This window comes from Pygocentrus nattereri, chromosome 19 (genome assembly GCF_015220715.1).
Source record: "Pygocentrus nattereri isolate fPygNat1 chromosome 19, fPygNat1.pri, whole genome shotgun sequence".
Classification (NCBI taxonomy): domain Eukaryota; kingdom Metazoa; phylum Chordata; class Actinopteri; order Characiformes; family Serrasalmidae; genus Pygocentrus; species Pygocentrus nattereri.
The window spans coordinates 362666-382665 of NC_051229.1; the positions used below are offsets into that span (position 1 = coordinate 362666).

At 43.0% G+C, this 20000-nt stretch overlaps 2 protein-coding genes across 3 annotated transcripts in view; both read left to right on the forward strand.

Annotated features, from left to right (window-relative positions):
- The window catches only part of eif3k (eukaryotic translation initiation factor 3, subunit K), a 12257-nt gene extending 6842 nt beyond the window's left edge, over positions 1-5415 (forward strand). For both annotated transcript variants that reach the window (XM_037547677.1, XM_037547678.1), the window contains exons 7-8: positions 3248-3370; positions 5234-5415. In XM_037547677.1, coding sequence (XP_037403574.1) covers positions 3248-3370; positions 5234-5265 — 155 coding nt within the window. In that variant the 3' untranslated portion in view covers positions 5266-5415. The remainder of the gene's footprint in view (positions 1-3247; positions 3371-5233) is intronic.
- A 10996-nt stretch (positions 5416-16411) lies between these two features.
- zgc:85932 (uncharacterized protein LOC405875 homolog) overlaps positions 16412-20000 on the forward strand; it is a 39519-nt gene continuing 35930 nt past the window's right edge. The window contains exons 1-5 of the mRNA XM_037531218.1: positions 16412-16509; positions 17637-17778; positions 18137-18206; positions 19162-19280; positions 19892-20000. The exon at positions 19892-20000 is cut by the window's right edge and continues 25 nt beyond it. Coding sequence (XP_037387115.1) covers positions 16427-16509; positions 17637-17778; positions 18137-18206; positions 19162-19280; positions 19892-20000 — 523 coding nt within the window. The 5' untranslated portion in view covers positions 16412-16426. The remainder of the gene's footprint in view (positions 16510-17636; positions 17779-18136; positions 18207-19161; positions 19281-19891) is intronic.

Below are 20000 nucleotides of genomic sequence, written 5' to 3' on the forward strand. Positions count from 1 at the left end.
GGAGCGAGACCATGTAGGGCTTTATACGTCAATAAAAGGATTTTATAATCAATATGGAATTTAACAGGCAGCCAATGAAGTGATGATGGCGCTGGACTGATATGATCAGATGTTCTAGTTTTAGTGAGGACCCTGGCTGCGGCGTTTTGGACTAGTTGGAGTTTGTTTAAATTCCTGCTCGTGCATCCTGACAGTAGCGCGTTACAGTAGTCTAGCCTGGAAGTAATAAATGCGTGTACTAGTGTTTCTGCATCACGCAGGGACAGGGCATTTCTGATCTTGGTGATGTTGTGAAGATGTAGAAAAGCTGTCCTAGTGATGCCGCCTGTGTGTTGATCGAATGATAAATCTGAATCTATTATAACGCCGAGATTTTTAGCTGCTGATCCAGGTGCGGCTGGAAAGTCGGCGAGATTTAGGATTAAATCTGGTGATTTACTTCTTGCTAATTTTGGACCCAGAAGGAGAACCTCTGTTTTGTTACTGTTTAATAGGAGGAAGTTGCGTGACATCCAGCCTTTCACGTCTTTTACACAGTCCTCCATATTCTTTAACCTGTGTTGGTCATCAGGCTTGGCTGATCTGTACAGTTGAGTATCGTCTGCGTAACAATGAAAGTTTATGCCATGATTACTTATAACTGTGCCTAACGGTAACATGTATAGTGTAAATAGTAATGGTCCTAATATAGAGCCCTGCGGAACTCCAAATCTCACTTTTGAATAATTGGAAGCTAAATTGTTTACCCTAACGAACTGATAACGTTCTGATAGGTAAGATCTGAACCATGATAGGGCCGTCCCTGTGACTCCAACCATGTTTTCTAACCTTTCTAGGAGAATATTGTGGTCTATTGTGTTGAAAGCCGCGCTGAGGTCAAGTAGCACTAAGAGAGATATGTAGCCTTGATCAGAGGCAAGAAGATCATTAGTTATCTTAACTAGAGCGTCTCAGTGCTGTGGTGTGGCCTGAATCCAGACTGGAATTTTTCATATATATGGTTCTTGTGTAGATATGAACTAAGTTGTTGGGCCACAGCTTTTTCTAAGATCTTAGATATAAACGGTAAGTTAGAAACAGGCCTGTAATTGGACAAAACGGCAACATCAAGATTTGGTTTCTTGATCAGGGGTTTGATAACTGCTAGTTTAAAAGCTTTGGGTACATGGCCCAGACTAAGGGATGAGTTTACTATAGTTGAGATAGGGTTTATAATAACTGGCAGGACTTCTTTGAGTAATTTTGAGGGAATTGCATCGAGTGTGCAGGTTGTGCAATTTGCAGAGGAGATAATCTTCTCTAGCTCCAGCTGTGGGAGGGGGTAAAAGGTTTCCAGGCTCTTTTCTACAGCTGTGTTTTGTTCTATATCAGCCAGTCAGATGGCAGCAAAGCTGGGTTTGATACTGTGGGTTGAATTTGTTGTCTAATATTATCAATTTTATTATTAAAGAAGTCCATAAAAACTTCACTGGTGAGAGTTGCTGGGATTTCTGGTTCATTACCTGCCTGATTTTGTGTGATTTGGGAAATCACATTAAACAGAACTCTAGGATTATACTTATTATTCTCGATCAGCGAGGCCAGATATGCTGAGCGAGCTTCAGTGAGAGCATTTCTATCCTCTATAAGGCCGTCCTTCCAGGCAGAGCGGAACACTTCCAGCTTGGTTTGACGCCATTTCCGCTCTAATTTCCGAGCTGTTTGTTTTGAGGTCCGGGTTTTATCGTTGTACCACGCGGCTTTTTCTGCCTTATTCTTTTTATTTTAAGTGGGGCCACATTTTCTAAAGTGGATCTGAAGGTATTTTCTAAATAATTGGTTAGTAAATGTAGTTCCATTGGGTCTGATGGAGTGGAGACTGGGGTTGATAACTCTGGGAGATTTTCTATAAGTTGTAGGGCAGTAAAAGGTTTTATTGAGCGCTTTGTTGAATAACGAGGGGACGTATATATATTACGGCTAAGTCGTAGCTCATATAAAATTAGGTAATGGTCGGAGATCACTGTGGTTTGCGGTAAGATATTAAGCTTGTCTATGTTAAGACGTCGTGTCAAAACTAAATCTAACGTATGACTACAATCGTGTGTAGGCCCTGCTGCATTTTGGGTAAAACCAACAGAGTCTAGGATTGAGGTAAATGCCCTTTTTAATGGGTCGTCTACCTTCTCAAAGTGAATATTAAAATCTCCTACAATTATTACTTTATCATTACACACAGCCAGGTTTGCAGCCAAGTCACTAAATTCTTTTATAAATTCAGAGTCGCCCCCTGGTGGCCTGTAAATGTTAAATAATGAAAACGTCTTTTTTGTGACCGGGTTTGTGACGTGAATAGAGAGGACCTCAAAGGAAGTGAAGGCGTCACATTGTTTCTGACTGATATCGAGAGTATTTTGGTATATTATACAGACTCCACCTCCCTCGCCTGATAATCTTGGCCTATGTGCATATTTATAGCCTGTAGGCGTGGCTTCATTTAAAGCTGAATATTCATCTGGTCTAACCCGTTTCAGTGAGACAGAAAAAGTCAAATTTACGATCGCTTATAATTTCATTTACGACGACTGCTTTAGAGTTTAATGATCTTATATTAAGTAGTCCAAGTTTTAGATTGAAGGTGTTAGTGCCATCATCAGAACATGGATATATGTTGATTAGGTTATTTAAACGGACTGATTGAGTTTTTCTGTGATTAAATTTAGTTTTAATTCGGGGCAAAGACACAGTCTCAATAAGGTTAATCTTGGGTGACGCCTCAAGGCGGATCACAGACGGTCGGTTTAGCCTGTCTGTCTGCGGCCTGGTCCCGGCTCTGGACTGTCAGCAGCGGTTTACACTATTCTGCCGACTAACTGAAAGACTATGAGCTGTGCTGCACGAAAGTAAGGCAGCACCCTCCCGCGTGGGGTGGACACCATCCCTACCTATAAGACCAGGCTTGCCCTCAAAACGTAACCAGTTGTCTATAAAGCCCACTTGATTTTCGGAACACCACTTGGACATCCAGCGGTTTAACGCTGTAAGCCTGCTGTAGGCCTCAGCGCCGCGCCGCATTGGGATGGGGCCAGAGCAGATTACGGCATCGGACATCGTCTGGGCCTGTTTAACCACCTCTCTAATATTAGCCTTAGTTACCTCTGACTGCCGCAGACGGACATCATTGGCTTAATTGAGTCTCTCTCTCTATTCTCTCTCCCTCTCTCACTCCATTCTTTCTTTCTCTGTCTCTCTCTTTCTCACTCTGCAGATACGCAGGTGAAGGTATGGATGAATAAGTACGGCTGGGTGGAGAATGAAGGTCAGATCTTCATCTATAATCAGGAGGAGAGCATCAAACCCAAGAACATCGTGGAGAAGATCGACTTTGAGAGTAACTGCTTTTTATTCATTGTTTAAATTACACCTAATTGCACTCGTGAAGAGCACTGACGATAGATCATCTGTGAACTATATGGCCAGAAGTTTCCATCACAGCTGTATGAGCTTGATGGACGTCTCATTCTAAATCCATAGGCATTAATATGGAGTTGGTGCTCTTTGCTGCTATGACTTCCACTCTTCTGGGAATCTTTCTACAAGATGTTGGAGTGTGTTTATGGGAATTTTTGCCCATTCCATCAAAAGAGCTTTTCTGAGGTCAGACACTGATGTTGGACGAGAGGGTCCAGCTCTCAATCTCCACTCTAGTTCATCCCAAAGGTGTTCAGAGGGATTCAGGTCAGGACTCTGTGAGGGCCACTGGAGTTCCTTCACATCAAACCGGTCACTCCATGTCTTAATGGAGCTGCTTTGTGCTCAGGCACTGAGTCCTGCTGGAACCGGAAAGGCTCTTCCCCAAACTGCCGACACAAAGCTGGAAGCTTAACTGTGTCAAATGTCTTTGTGCTGCAGCATCAACATCACCCTTCACTGGACCTGAGAGCCCAAACCCTGAAAAACAGCCCAGCCCATCATCCCTCCTCCACCAAACTTTACTGCTGGCTCTGCATTCCGGTAGAGAACGTTCTCCTGGCATTCGCCAAACCCAGACTAGTCCATCAGAGCATTTGTCTCTCCAGAGAACATGTTTCCACTGCTCCAGACTCCAGTGGCGGCTTGTTACACCACTCCAGCCGACACTTGGCATTGCACATAGTGATCTTAGCCATGCGTGCAGCTGCTCAGGCATGGAGACCCATTTCATGAAGTTCCTGATGCTCAGATATTGTGCTGATGTTGCTTCCAGAGGCAGTTTGAATCTCTTTAGTGATGATTCAACAGAGGATCGGCACTGTGCACTTCAGCCCTCGGCAGTCCCTTTCTGTGCGTTTGAGTGATCTGCCACTTGTTGGCTAAGCTGTTGTTTCTCCATTTCACAATAATAGCACTTACAGTTGTCTGGGGCAGATCTAGCAGGACAAAGTTCACAAACTGACTCGTGGCAGAGGTGGAATCTTTGACATAATCAGTGCGACTAATTCTACTGCCAGTGCTTGTCTATTGAGGCTGCAAGACTGTGTGCTTACGCACATGTTAGCGATGGGTGTGGCTGAAACACCTGAACTCAAAAATTAGCAGGGCACGTTAGCGTCCACATACTTTTGGCCATACAGTGAATTTGCAGTGTCTGCAGACATTAATGTTTTAAAATAAAAACAAATGATAGAGCTAAAACCAGATTTTCTAAAGCAGTGTAAATTCTGCTGCTAGAACCCTGCAAACACTCAGTGATGAGAGAAAACTTGATCTCTTGAGTCAGAGTTTCCTAAACCCATCCGGCAGTCAAAGTCCCGTGTAAAGGCTGCAGTAAAGGTAAAAGTACCTTTCCAAAAAAAAACTACTTGAGTAGAACTGCAAAAGTAGCATCTCAAAAAGCTGCTTAAGTACTGAGAACCTGATAGAACCACAGTAGAAATTCTTAGAACATCTCATGCCTGTCAGAAAAGGAGTTATGAGGCTGAAACTGGCTTATCCCTTAAACGGTGCCTGAGGCTCCTGGATGTAGCAGCTGCGCCGTTTAAGGGGAATGAAGTAGATTATATTTGACGTTCTTCAGCTGCAGTCGGAGTGTTTGAATGGGCAGCTCGTGATTTGTGAACTGACTCTGAACTGCTGGCGAGTTTATTAGCCGCATTAACGATCTGTATACATGTATTTCTCTGTCCGCTGGTCAGAGTTCACTGTCCTGGGTGGACAGACAGAGTTTGCATGCAGGAAGCGGATTAAACATTGTCCTCCTCTGTTTTCTCTCCAGGTGTGTCCAGCATCATGGCAACGTCACAGTGAAGCTCCACATCCATCAAACACGCACAGACTCACCTGTAAACTGAGCTGAGACTGGACTCAGCCGGACACTCTGAGGACTTTTCTTACGCGAGGCGCTGTACTCGACTGCTCTGCCTCACACTGTCAGAATAAAACTCACTTTTCATGACAGCAGAGTCTCCGTGATCCTGATTCGCTTAGAACTCCTTACTTCTCACACAGTAAATACAGTAAACATGAAGGTTCACAGGTCAGTTCCAGATGATCTCATACTGCAAAAATGAGGAGTGTCTGTAAACATCACGCTAATCTTAACGTTACATCTTCATATGTTTACATTTTCACTTTATTACAGCGTTATAAGCACACAGTATCGGCGCCCGGTGGAGTTTATTTCAGCCTGTGTGAAATAAGAACGTGGAGTTTTTCCCTGATATGAGCCCTTTAAGCTTTACTGGGAATAAACAGGCAAACTTCACAGGTCAGAACGGTTTACTCTCTTTGATCTTTTCTCCTTGATCTTTTGGTCATCGCAGCTACGAAACTACTGTGACCAGTTATAGTACACAGAAAAGATCAACTGACCACAGAAAAGATCAACTGACCACTAAATGATCCAGTGACCAAATAACTATCAGAAATCAACACAAAATACGGTTCATGGACCAAATAACAGTCAGAAATGTGCTGATCATAAAATGAGGGCTTTGCTGTAGTCCTGCTCTCATTCACTCACTCTCTCTCACTCTCTGTCTCTCACTCTGTCACTCTCTCTCTGTCTCTCTCACTCTGTCACTCTCACTCAGTCACACTCAACTCTCTCTCTCACTCTCTGTCTCTCACTCTCACTCTGTCACTCTCACTGTCACTCTCAGTCACTGACTCACTCTCTCTCACTCACTCTCTCACTCTCACTCACTGTGCTGCCAGATACTAAATGGGTGGGGACTTTTGTTTTGAAGTTAAGCTCAGGTTCTCACAGCTCTCGTGCTTCACACACAAAAAGCCCCAGAAGAAAAACACAAATGTTGTGTGAGCCACAAGTAGATGTTGCAGGAGATTAGCCCATCAAACTTTAATCAATAAAAGAAGAATAAGCCCCACCTACTGGCCATCTACTGGGATACCACTGGTGAAAGACTTTAATCGTTACATTTAAACTGTCGATGTTCGTTAACGTTAATGTGAGTTTAGACATATTGGACTGTGCAGGCTAGTTAGCTTACGTGTGAGTTGTAGTTAGCACGAGAGGTAGCTATGCTATATTAAGTTTAACACAAAGCACCTTAAAATACAGGCATATTCAGTTTAATTGTTAAGAAAAAGGCGTTTATTGTTATTGCAAAGTAGATTGTATAGTAATTGAAGTATTTTCTGCTTTTGTGTTTTCTATTATTAAGGTTTTCAACCTAATCCTAAACCTAATCTCAAGCGATCCTTCAATAAATCAAGAAGGAGATCAAAACTGGTTTGTTGAGTTGTGCCGTGAACTCCCTGTAGTTGGCTAAGGCTCTTTTCAAGTTAAAGCAAGTTAAAGCTAATACTTTAATACTGCAAGGAAAAGAAGAAAACTCTCAGGTTGAGAATGGCAGAAGAAGTAAGCAAAGGCTTGGGTCAACTAAAGAAAGAGGTCAGTTGCAAAGAGCTACTTTACAAGACTGGCTAACTACCTTAGTAGGACAGTAGGCTTTTTAACTGAATCAGAGCTCAGAGAAGAATTTGCAAAGCTTTCTGCTTCAGCAAGGAGGGTCAATGAAGCAAATGATTTCAGGACTGGGCTGTTAGAAGAGGCAGAAGAAAAGGGTGAAGAGGCATCACTTGATAAAGAGCAAGAGGCAGATATTGAGAAAGTCACCAATGACTGTGGGCAAAGATTGGAGGAGGTAGGAAGAGTTGTACAAACTAATCTCTGGACCAGATATGGGGCAGACGAATTGATAGCTGCAGTTAAAGAAGCTGAAAATGCCTGTGATCATGCACTTACAATAGCTGTGGAAAGTGTAAATTGTGAAGGCGATGAAGTCCATCAAACTGTGTTGGAGAAACTTCTCAAGGAGGCATCCAAAGCTCAATCAGTCTGGGAGCCATGGGTTCCTGCAGCAGAGAGAAGTGACTTTCAAAAAAGGGTCAGAGGCTTGAAAGAGAAAAATAGAGATTATTATCGTTGGGAGAGAGACTGGGAGAGTTTACAAAAGCAAGGAGAACCATCCAGTTCAGAAGAGGTCAAAAAGATCCAGCTTCTTGACAGCATAGTTGAGAAGATTGTTAAAGATCTTAGACTACCCACCTACAAAACAGCGACTGACATATTCAGAGTTCTCAAGAACAGATTTGGTAATAAGTGCTCCATTGCTTTAGAGATTGTCAAAGAACTGGAGAAAATTCCACCTGTGAAAGGAAATCAGCCAAGGAAAATGGTGGATCTGATACAGGCTGTAGTAAAAGTCCTCACAGATCTTGCAGATCTTGGAGATACTGGTGCCATTACCATCAATGGGTTTTTAAAGTCCATTGAAAGCAAGCTTCATGAATTTGTCAAGAAAGACTGGCTTGTCTTCATGGTTGACCCCAGCAATAATGTCACACACACCATTTTGACGTGCTTCTCACATTCCTAAAAAAGCAGGAGGAGATCTTTGAGAGTCACTGACTTTAAGTCACTTAAAGTCACTGACAAGTCAGAGACATTAGGAAAAGCAGAGTGGAAACTCAACAAAAGACAAAAAGCTCACAGAAGAACAGGAGAGGTTCTTGGGTGAACTTTCCCCAGAATTGGCAGAAAGGTGTATGAAGGCCTTTACCAACAATTCATCCAAAGTATGCTGTGCGTCCAAGCCCCAACTTAGACTTTTAAAGGAAAGTGGGCTGAGAGAGCTTCCTGTGATTATGATGCTGATGGAAGTGACTGCCAATGCAGGACAGAAGATTGGGACCCTTATAGACCTGGCTTCGGACACAAACTACATCACTCATAAAGCTGCTGACAGGTTGAACTTGAGGAGCGAGAAGATCACACTAGTTGTACATGGTGTTGGTGGAATGACCACTAAAGTAGCTACAAAGAGATATGTGCTCAAGGTCCGAATCAAAACCTCAAAGGGAACTGAACGCACTCACAAGCTTGTCTGCTATGTCCTAAAAGAAATGGCCAAAGTCCACCAGGCAGTTAAACCTGAACAACTAAAGAGATTCTTCCCTGAAGTAGAGATTGAGGAGCTGAAGAGGCCAGAAAAAATTGAACTTCTCATCAGTCACAGGGAAGGAAGACTTGCTCCACAGAGATTGAAAGTTGTGGGGGACCTTGTTATGTGGAACAGTCCCCTTGGGAAAACAGTGGGTGGAGCACACCCTGATCTCTTCGTCGAAGACACACTTTGCTCTTTCCATGAGACCTGCTGCAGTCAGATATGAGGAGATTACTGGTGAGTTGGAGGCCAAGCACACTGCTACTACTAGTCACCGAGACTTCCTAGAATGGTGGAGGTGGGACAGTGTCGGTGCAGCCTGTGAGCCCAAGTGTGGTGGATGCCGATGCAGGAACTGCCAACCTGGAGGGAAGGAAATGACTTTATCAGAGGAAAGCGACCCTGAAATCATAAAAGATGGCCTTACCTATGTTGAGGAAGATGAGCATAGTAAGTCTCCACACTGGAATGCAAGATATCCTTGGATAGTGGATCCTATTTCTCTTCCCAATAATAAGAGTGGCTCACCGCATATACAGCTCAAATTCATGAAATGATTGAGTGAGGAGCAGCAAAGAAGCTCACAAATGGGATGACTGAAACCTGGAAAGGGCCAGTGTGGTACTTAAGCCACCTTGTGGCCCCAAATCCCCACTCTGTCACAACCCCAGTGAGACTGGTTTGGAATAGTAGCCAGAAGTTTAAGGGAGTGAGTATGAATGATTTGCTCTTGAAAGGGCCGGACGTTCTGAATCCAATCAGTGTTGTCCTCATCAGATTTAGAAGAGGAGTACATGCTGTCTTGGGAGACATCAGAAAGATGTACAACTCTGTGTGGTTAGAGGAGCCTGAAATGCACCTGCACAGGTTTCTCTGGAGGGACAAACAAGAAGAAGAAATAGAGAAATATGCCATTACAAGAGTGAATATTGGAGACCGTGCTGCTGGGTGCATAGCACAGCTGGCTATGCGAGAAACTGCAAGACTCACTAAGTTTTATCATCTAGAGGAGGCACGCAGAGTCCTCAAAGAGGACAGTTACATGGACGATATTCTCGCATCTCACAACAACATAAAGAGGCTAACAGATATCACCAAAAAGATAGAGGGGATACTGGAAGCTGGTGGATTTTCCTTGAAGCCATGGGTCTGGTCAGGGAAAAGTGGGAGGCAGGAGAGCATAAAGGAAACCCACACAATGAAGAGCCCCTCTGAAGAAAACAAGATGCTCATATTGCCAAATAAGTTGAGGTAAGGAGATAACAAAGCCTTAGGGATTGGTTATCTGGTAGAGGATGATAAACTGTACATGATGACTTCAATCAACTTCTCAAAAAAGAGAAAGAAGACTCGAACAGGTCAGGACCTTTTGATGGAAGAAGTGAATTCAAATACACCCGATCCTTTAACCAGAAGAGAACTACTAAGCCAGGTAGCTGGACTCTATGACCCAATTGGGTTAGTTACTCCTATAAAGCAGAAGGGTGCTATCCTTGTCAGAAAGGCTTTTCAGGAGACAGGAGGTCGGAATCTGGGACAATTCCCGAGAAACCTGGGACAAGATGCTGTCCGAAGGGCTCAGAAAAGAGGCCATAAAATTGTTCCAGGAGTATGTACAGTTGGGACAAATTAAATTCAATAGAAGCCTCACGCCATCAGGATGGAAGGGAAGACCTTGGGCTATTACCTTCTCGGATGGGAGTGACAAGTCCTACGGAGCTGTTCTGTATCTTAGGTGGGAAACGGACCAAGGTATTGACGTCAGGTTAGTGGAATCCAAGGCCAAGCTAACACCCCTAGACCAGAAAGGAGATGCAGTCAAAGCTGAGGTATGTGGTGCGGTCTTTGCAACCAGGCTCAGAAAGTATGTAGAGATGCATGGCCGGATGGAGATTGAATGCTGGTTCCACCTAGTGGACAGTCAAACAGTGCTGGGATCCATTCAGAGAGAAAGCTATGGGTACCAGACATTCTTTGCCAACAGGATTGGAGAAATCCAAAAAGCTGGTCCGGTTGAAGACTGGTGGTGGATTCCAGGAAGTTTCAATGTAGCTGACATTATCACAAGGGGATCCACTCTAAAAGATCTTCAAGAGGATGCAGGTTGGCAGAATGGACCAACGTTCCTGAAAAAGCCTTTGGAAGAATGGCCAATAAAGTCTGCTGGAGATGTTGCAACTGCTGCAAGAGACAGCATCAATAAGCTACAAAGAAAATCATTTTCAGCAGTAATGACGAGAGCTGAAGTTAAAAGAAACTTGGAAGATGTTCCTCATAAGAGCCTCAAGAATTAAGAATCCAAAGGCAGATGCATTACTGGCTTAACTCAACCTTTTCTCTGCTCAAATACACCGGAACCTGGCGCAAGAAAAAGACTCGGTGAACCTTTACCAGAAAAGATACAAGCTGGAACTGTTGTCAAAAACCTTCTGGATGTAAAGAAGTTTAGCAGTTTATCCAGGCTGGTTGGAGTCACTGCTTGGGTGAGGCGAGCCACCAGCAAGTGGTTAGATCTGAAGAACAAAACCACAAAGCAGTCAAAGTGGGAGGCACTTTCCTTGAATGGAAAACTTAAGACACCTGTTCTTACAGTAAAAGAGCATGAAAATGCTTTCAAAGATCTTTGTTTGATTGCTCAGGAAGGAGTAACATTCCCCGAGACAACCCTTAATAGGTTAGTACATTTACATACAGGTTAGTAGTTTTTAAAGATGAAGAGTATGGTCTACTACTCTGTGGCGGTAGGATTCAGTCTTTCTGTGAAGAGAAAAATGCAGTACCCATTCTTCCACGTGAGGCATGGCTATCTACACTATTAGCCCGGGAGGCCCACAGTGTGAATCATGAAGGTGTAGCAGGGACACTCTTAAAGATGAGGAAGGCCTGGGTAGTTAAGGGCCGAAGGATAGTTGTAAATATTGTAAACAGCTGTGTAACATGTAGAAAGGCAAGGGCAAAGCAATGTCAACAGATAATGAGTGACCTTCCTCCAGAACGGACAGAACCAGCAGCTCCATTTGAGTTCACCACCATGGACCTGTTTGGACCCTATGAGGTAAAAGATGAGGTGAAGCGGAGAATGAGGCTTAAAGTCTGGGGAATTGTATTCAGTTGCATGGCATCTAGGGCCATACATGCAGATATTGTCAGCGACATGTCAGCAGAGGGATTTCTGCTAGCCTATCAAAGATTCACTTCATTGAGAGGGCACCCAAAGAAGGTATGGTCTGACCCTGGCACTAACTTTGTAGGGGCTAAATCTGTTCTTGAAGACCTTTACAAGTTCCTAGATCTCCTGGAATGGTCAGGAATGGAAGGAGAGTTTGGCAAACATGGTACAGAGTGTTCATGGAAGATCCATCCGGCAGACTCACCCCACAGGAATGGAGCAGCTGAGGCAGTAAAAAGAGCCCTGCAGAACTTGGGTGGTGGTGGCATCTTTACATGGGGTGAATTCCAAACGTTTGTGTACATGGCAGCCAATCTAACAAATGAAAGGCCTATAGATGCTAAAGCACAAGTTCAAGAGGAGTGTGTGGAGTACATTACCCCAAATTCTCTGCTGTTGGGAAGAGCCTACGTGAAAGGAGACCCAGGTGACTTCCAAGTCGAAGGTTACCCATACAAAAGATTGAGGCTTATCCAATCAGAGGTAGACAAATTCTGGAGAAAGTGGTGTCAGTTGGCAGGCTCGAACTTATTCGTCAGAAGCAAGTGGCACACAAGAGAGAGGAACGTTTCTGTAGGTGACATTGTTTGGCTAGCTGATCAAAATGCCTTGAGGGGTCAGTTCAAATTGGCCAGTTCAAAGTGTGTTGTGAGAGATGTCAAAGTGCAGACAGTTCCAAGTAACCCAGTCATGGTTAAGAAGTCACCAAGTAGGGGCTCTATGAAGGAAAGCACGAAAACTGTGAAAACGGCAACCAAAAGGATTCCTGCTACAATCCTCCACAGGGACGTTAGACGTTTAATGGCCTTGCTACCAGTTGAAGAGCAACAAAACTAGAGCTGGCAGTTTCTACAGAAGAATGGTGTGACCTCCTCGGGTTTGAAACACAAGGAGCTCAAGTGGGAGGTGTGCTGCCAGATACTAAATAGGTGGGGACTTTTGTTTTGAAGTTAAGCTCAGGTTCTCACAGCTCTCGTGCTTCACACACAAAAAGCCCCAGAAGAAAAACACGAATGCTGTGTGAGCCACAAGTAGATGTTGCAGGAGATTAGCCCATCAAACTTTAATCAATAAAAGAAGAATAAGCCCCACCTACTGGCCATCTACTGGGATACCACTGGTGAAAGACTTTAATCGTTACATTTAAACTGTCGATGTTCGTTAACGTTAATGTGAGTTTAGACATATTGGACTGTGCAGGCTAGTTAGCTTACGTGTGAGTTGTAGTTAGCACGAGAGGTAGCTATGCTATATTAAGTTTAACACAAAGCACCTTAAAATACAGGCATATTCAGTTTAATTGTTAAGAAAAAGGCGTTTATTGTTATTGGAAAGTAGATTGTATAGTAATTGAAGTATTTTCTGCTTTTGTGTTTTCTATTATTAAGGTTTTCAACCTAATCCTAAACCTAATCTCAAGCGATCCTTCAATAAATCAAGAAGGAGATCAAAACTGGTTTGTTGAGTTGTGCCGTGAACTCCCTGTAGTTGGCTAAGGCTCTTTTCAAGTTAAAGCAGAGGCTGGAGCAGATTTTCCAGTAACTTGACACTCACTCTCTCACTCACTCTCATTCACTCTCTCACTCTCTTACTCTCTCTCACTCACTCTCTCACTCTCTCACTCTCTTACTCTCTCTCACTCACTCTCTCACTCACTCACTCACTCACTCACCCGCTCATGAAGGTAAGCCTGAAGGAAATGTCAGTTAGTTGTATGGAAATCACACATTTGCATAAATAAGAATCTGCAGTGAGAGAAAACAATAAAGATTTTACAGTTACAGGCTTTTGAGTTTAAAGTGATAGATCAGCTAAAAAGTCTTAATTCCCACCCCCCCCCACTCCCCCTTTGGGAACATAAAATTTGGAATAAGACGCTGGGAAATTGGACGTCACTGGAACTTCACCAGCACGTTTTACGCATGCAGTTAGCCCTATGCTAATCAAACCATGGAGGTCCACCAGGTGTCGTAGATGCTGCTCCATCCAAGCGACTCGTAATTCCCATTCGGAATGTCAGAATTTCTCAAGAGGTCCGAGTTGCTGAAGTCATTAAAGGTGCAGTGTGTGAGCTTTAGGTTGATCTATATTCTCTCAGAAGTGGAGTGGAGTAAACAAAGCCATGTGTTCGTCAGTGATAATCACCTGTAACTGAATCGTCTTCTCGTTACCTTAGAATGACCCTTCATATCTACACGGTGAGCAGCTGCTCTTCAGCAGAGGCCGCGATGTTTCTGCTGTAGCCCAGAGCAGACAAACCAAACTCTGCCTCTAGAGGGCGCTTTTCACGCTTGTACACTGAAGCGGCGGCTTGGCTACTGTATGTTGGCGCTGTAGCTCCAGACGTAGAGAGAGGACGAATCAGTGGTTGCTGTCGGTGCTGCTGGACGTTCTGTGCTATGAGAAATTTGAGAACCCAAATATGAAAAACAAATCGACAGACGACAACAGAAAACCTGACAGCCACCTTAGGTTCTACTACACGCTTGGAAAGGGAGGGGTGAGGGATTACAGGGTCAATCAAACTGCATTTATTAAGGTTATGAACATTTCTTTGGCTGTAAACAATACAAGCATCTGGCAACCCTGAACACAAGTTAGTGGACAAAAATCCTGCAGAAGAACCAACAATACACAAATCTCCCTGATGAAACTGAGATAGTGGTTGCTTAGGTGTTGCTAGATGGTTGCTATGATATCCCATGTGGTTGTTAGGGTATTGCTAGGTGGTTGCTATGATATCCCTGATGCTTAATAAGGTGTTCCTAATGGACTTGTATCATCATGATGTAAGCTGTGTCCACAGACTTTTGCCCCATTCATTCCTAGGGCACTCTTAAAAAAGAAGGTGCTTCAAGGGTTCTTTAGTAGTATATAGAACCATAAACACTCAAAGAACCCTTTGAATGATTAAAGGGTTTTTTGCGTCAGGAAAAGGTTCTTCAGATTGATGGAGGTTTTAACAATAGAAGAACCCTTTCCGAAAAGGTTCTGTATAGAACATTTTTCTTTGCTAAAGAACCCTTGAAGAACCGTATTTTTTGGGGAGTGCAGGAAATTTTACAGTAACTGTGAGAACGTCTGATTAAAGAGCTGAATACAAGTGCATCGTTCAAAGCGGTGGGGCAGGCAGGGATGCCAGATTGGTTGGATTTGACTGGTTTGTTATTTTGGCAAAGTTTTAAAAGTATTTTAAATTTTAAACTGTCTTACTTAATAATTCAGCGTAAATCTGAACAGGTCTAACTTCCCCACATCACTGACACACATTACGGTCACTCCTGTTGGGAGGAGGCCGCTGCCCCGCCCATCTGTAGCCCTCACCGGCTCCCTCAGCGTCGCTGTGGCCAGTTTATTTCTGGTGTAATGATGTGCTTTTACGTCCAGTACAGATACAGACTGACCAGCTCACTCTGTGTTACTCAGTTCTGCTAGAGGAGGAAACTGGACCGACCCAGATCCACTCAGCAGAGCCTACAAAGGTAAAGGTGGTTTAAACAGTGTGTCTGAGGAACAATTACACTTATAACATTATCACTTTTCTGATAACGAGTCTCATCAGACTCATCACAGCGAACAAAAATCAAATGATGTGATTATTTAATAAAAGTGTTTATATTTTATTTGTCCAGGTGTTTATTAGATGATTGACCAGGAAGCTAAAAATGAAGTAAAAAGATTTTTGTTTTTTTGGGTTTTTTAAAAAAGTGGTAGAAATGGCCCTTCGGACTGTTTTGAATGTGAACCTTTGGGCAGTTTTTCACGCCTTTTGGCAGATTATGAACATTTTTTGGAGGTAAACTAAAGGAGCAATCTGGCAACCCTGAGCACGAGTTAGTGGACAAAAATCCTGCAGAAGAATAAAAAAAATAAGCAGATAAAAAAAATGAATCGGCGGAAGGAGGGTCCGGGTTTGAGTCCCCAGCCGGCGACCAGGGTCCTCTGTGTGGAGTTTGAATGTTCTCCCTGTGTCTGCGTGGGGTTCCCCCGGGTTCTCTGGTTTCCTCCCACAGTCCAAAGACATGCAGTCAGGCCAACTGGACGTGCTAAACTGCCCCTAGATGTGATTGTGTCTGTCTGTCTGGATCCTTTTGGTCTAAAATGAAGCAGAACCGAAGCTGAAGCAGCACAACAGAACAAAATTAAACCCACAAAAGAGAACCGGTGTTAAAGACTGACATGGAACTGAGGAGAATGTTCTGGATCAATTGGATTCAGGATTGTGCGCAGCTCTTTAATCCGACGTACTGTTTTCCTACAATCATCATAAAGTTTAATTTTTCCCAAATTCTTAAAAAGAGGTTCTTTAGCAAAAAAAAAGGTCTATATAGAACCTTTTTGGAAATGGTTCTTCTATTGTTAAACCCTCTGAAGAATCAGCCTGAAGAACCTTTTCCTGATGTGTGGGGAAAATAATTGAGGTTTTTGGGTGGAGGCTTTTTTCATTTGAATGACGGAGTGACAGCGGGACTGATTGGGATCTGGAATTTGATCCTTCCTGGCACTGAGCTGTGTTGCGAGATGCAGCACGTCCAGGTTTCGTCTGAACAGGGCCGGAATTCTCGCGCCACAGTCTGCGGTTCTCACAGGCAGTGAGAGAAACGTTCGGTGCTTTGCACTGTAAAAATCGGTGTTCTTGCAGTGGATTTAGCCGATTTTGCAGTGAACGCTGTTCCTATCCATCCTGAACATGTAGCCACATTGAGCTCATACTGGACCTCATAGTAAACACAGCTCTCTGCTGAGGGGTCAGAGCAGAAGCCCTGTAAACTGATCCCTCCGCTTTATTTCATATGGCCTGCAGGTGTGTTTACCTGTGGCCAGATAAATGGGCGGGGTCAGTGGGGGAAAGGTAGGAAGACGCCTGTCTGCCGTCACTGGAGTTCAGTGTGGAGTGAACGGACGGCGCAGGTGAGTGGAATCCCGCTTTGTTTCTGCTAATGCTGATACTTTTTCAAAAGTACTGGACATTACATTAGTGAGAACGTTCTCCTCGGTTCCACTGTTTCTCTCTTTTGAGTGTAGTTTTGTTCTGTTGTCCTGCTTCACTGCTGGTTCCTCCTCTCACTCGGGAGCTTCAGCGCTTCCTTTTAGACCCACAGGATCTGAAAACAGCAGACGTTACTCAGTAGTGAACAGTGCTGCTCCTGCAGACGTGCCTTCACGCAGAGTCGGGTTCGAACCACAATCTGATGCATCCGCCCCGGATAATTGACTCCTAATTTACTAACTAAGCAGCAGCTTAGAACCTGCAGGTTTAATGTTTTAGCTCAATTAAGTGGCCCACCTGCCTTAAAGGAAATTCCACCCAAAACATTTCTGTGTATTGAACCGGTTCAGATGTAAACAGAGCGGTTCTGAGCGGTTCTCTGTTCTAGATAAACTTACCGAGTCAGAGCCGCTCACAGTGGTGGTGATGGGAACCAGACGTCCCTCTAAAAGCTCCTCACAGTGGTGGTGATGGGAACCAGACGTCCCTCTAAAAGCTCCTCACAGTGGTGGTGATGGGAACCAGACGTCCCTCTAAAAGCTCCTACAGAAAGTTCCTACATGAGCTGGTTCTGAATTCACTGCCTGATGACTGAGACGCTGTTTTATGAGAGTTTAGAGAACTTCAACTCCATTCATGGTGGAGGGAGACATGCAGGGCGCTGTGCGGCAAAATAGTCCCCAAAGAAAACTCATTATTCCAGATTCCAGTGTAGGTTGTCTGGTGGTTCTGGATGGGAAATAAAAGGGTAAAAGGTAAATAAACACTCTGAATCACTCTGTTTACACCTCAAACATTCAATAATGGAGGGATTTTGGAAAGTTGGTGGAATTCCCCTTTAAGATTTGGAGCTCATCGAGTCTGTAATGGTGCAATATAGTTTACACACACACACACACACACACACACACACACACACACACCCCTTCTAAGCCGCTTCTCCTTCTGGGTCGCGGGGGGGCGGTGCTGGAGCCTATCCCAACAGTCATATTAATGTGTGTGTGTGTGTGTGTGTGTGTGTGTGTGTGTGTGTGTGTGTGTGTTGAAGGGTTCGTCTTGCTGGAATCTCGAGACTCAGCTCAGAGATGTCGAAGAGTAAAGATTCTCCTGCTGCTCCGCGGCTGTTTGTGGATTTCTCATTTCCCCTCGACCTTCAGCTCCAACCTGCTGTACAGTGGAAACGACCACTGGTCAGTATGAACTGTTCATATTCATATGTCCGATCAATAATTCACCATCATCTACTGTCAATTATTAAACATCTACTGTCAATAATTCACCATCATCTACTGTCAATTATTAAACATCTACTGTGAATTATTCTGCATCTTTTATGAATTATTGTGTGATAATAGTCAAGTAATAGTCAATAGTTAAGGCTGGTGTCTGATGTTCCTCAGGGCAGTTTATCTGAGAACAGCTCAGCCAGTTTACACTGGGGTCCCTGTAATTACTGAGTAATAAGCCTCAGTGTGTAATAAGACTGAGATTAAAGGGGTTAAACGCTGTAGAACCAGAGTGACTATCTGACCTGTGTCTCTCCTGCAGGAGCTCTGCACCTTCCCACAATTCATAGTGGACGGAGCCACACGGATGGACGTCTGTCAGGGAGTCCTGAGTGAGAAAAACACATTATAATAATTATAAATATTGTCATATTGCCCAGTCCTTATTATTATTATAATACAATATTTATAATTACTGTGATAAATTAGTATTAGTAGAGTATGTGGCTGATACGGTCAGCACTCATAGCCCTGACCAGCCGCACGTTTCATTACAGATACATAATTAGTCCTGTTTAACTGGATTCAGGGAGGCGTGTAAACCAGTCTGTTCATATTTTCTCTGATGTTTTAAACGTGACACTGCTGATCTGTTTCAACTTATCAGTCCACAAAAAATCATAATTCATATCATAAGACAAATATTATTGTTATATTGTTGACATATCAGCCTGGACTTTACCACTAGTAATAATAATAATCGTAATGATAATAATACTAATGTTGTAATCCATCTGTATTAATCTACTATGAATCATTCAGTAATAAATTATGAATCATTATTCAAATTAATTATTAATTATTCAGTATCTACTCTGAATTATTTGGTCAATTGAAAAGTAAAATCCCTGGATATTTCATGCACCTGCTATCGGCGGTCCAAAGTTATGACTTTTTCAAAAATTTCCATCTTTTTCCTTTAAAGATTAAGGCAAAACTTTTGGCCACGCCCACTGCATAGCCTTTACATCTTAGAACTGATTAAAGGAAAAAAGTTAATTTTGTAAAATTATTTAGTAAAAGTATGAAGTAAATCTGAGTCGCTCAGTCAGGAGGTTTAAACTGGAGGTGTGGTTTAATGTTTTATGATATTGTTAATATGCTCTTTGTCAGAGTTATTGATCTCTGTCTCAGAGTTATTGATCTCTGTCTCAGAGTTATTGATCTCTGTCTCAGAGTTATTGATCTCTGCCTCTGTGTTATTGATCTCTGTCTCAGAGTTATTGATCTCTGTCTCAGAGTTATTGATCTCTGCCTCAGAGTTATTGATCTCTGCCTCTGTGTTAGACGACTGCTGGTTCCTCTCGGCATTGGCCTCCGTGTCTCTGTGTCCTCCTCTGCTGAAGCAAGTGGTTCCCATGGAGCAGAGTTTTCAGAGAGGATACACCGGCTGCTTCTCCTTCAGGGTCTGTCTCTTACTACACTTTACAATAAAGTATCATTAATATTCATATCCACTGATAAATCTATTCACTCCTTTCAATATCTCTCATGTGTATATCGCAAATATAGAACATACTGTATATTTACTAATATAGAATTCTAATAAAATTACTCTCCAGAATGAAATTACAATAAATCTAATATTCAAATGCGTCATATTTGGTGGTCAAATCTGGAGGTGGATTACTTGCCAAAAATAAATGTACTGTAAATTAAATATTAGCATGTCATGACTTAATTTTTTGTTAAAATGATTAATATGATAAGTAATTACAAACTTTTGAACATGTATAAATATTTATATATTTGTAAAAGCTTCTGTAGTTTCAGTGCTGCAGTCTTGAAAAGTTATTTATTTTCCACATTTTCACAGAATCTAAAAATGTAAAATTTTCTCATTTAATTTTCTTCCAGTATTTTATCTAGTATTTATTTTAATAGCACTTTTTGTGGGAGTAAAACATCCTGAACTGATGTGAATCATTATAATGATCTGAATTGTTTAAATCCATCTGAATCATTTAAACTGGAGCATTTACTGAACTGAGCACTGAATCGTTCTCTCTCTCTGTAGTTTTGGCAGTACGGTCAGTGGGTGGAGGTTAAGGTGGACGACCGTCTGCCCACTCAGAACGGTCAGCTGATCTACCTGTGCTCCAGTCAGAGCAACGAGTTCTGGAGCC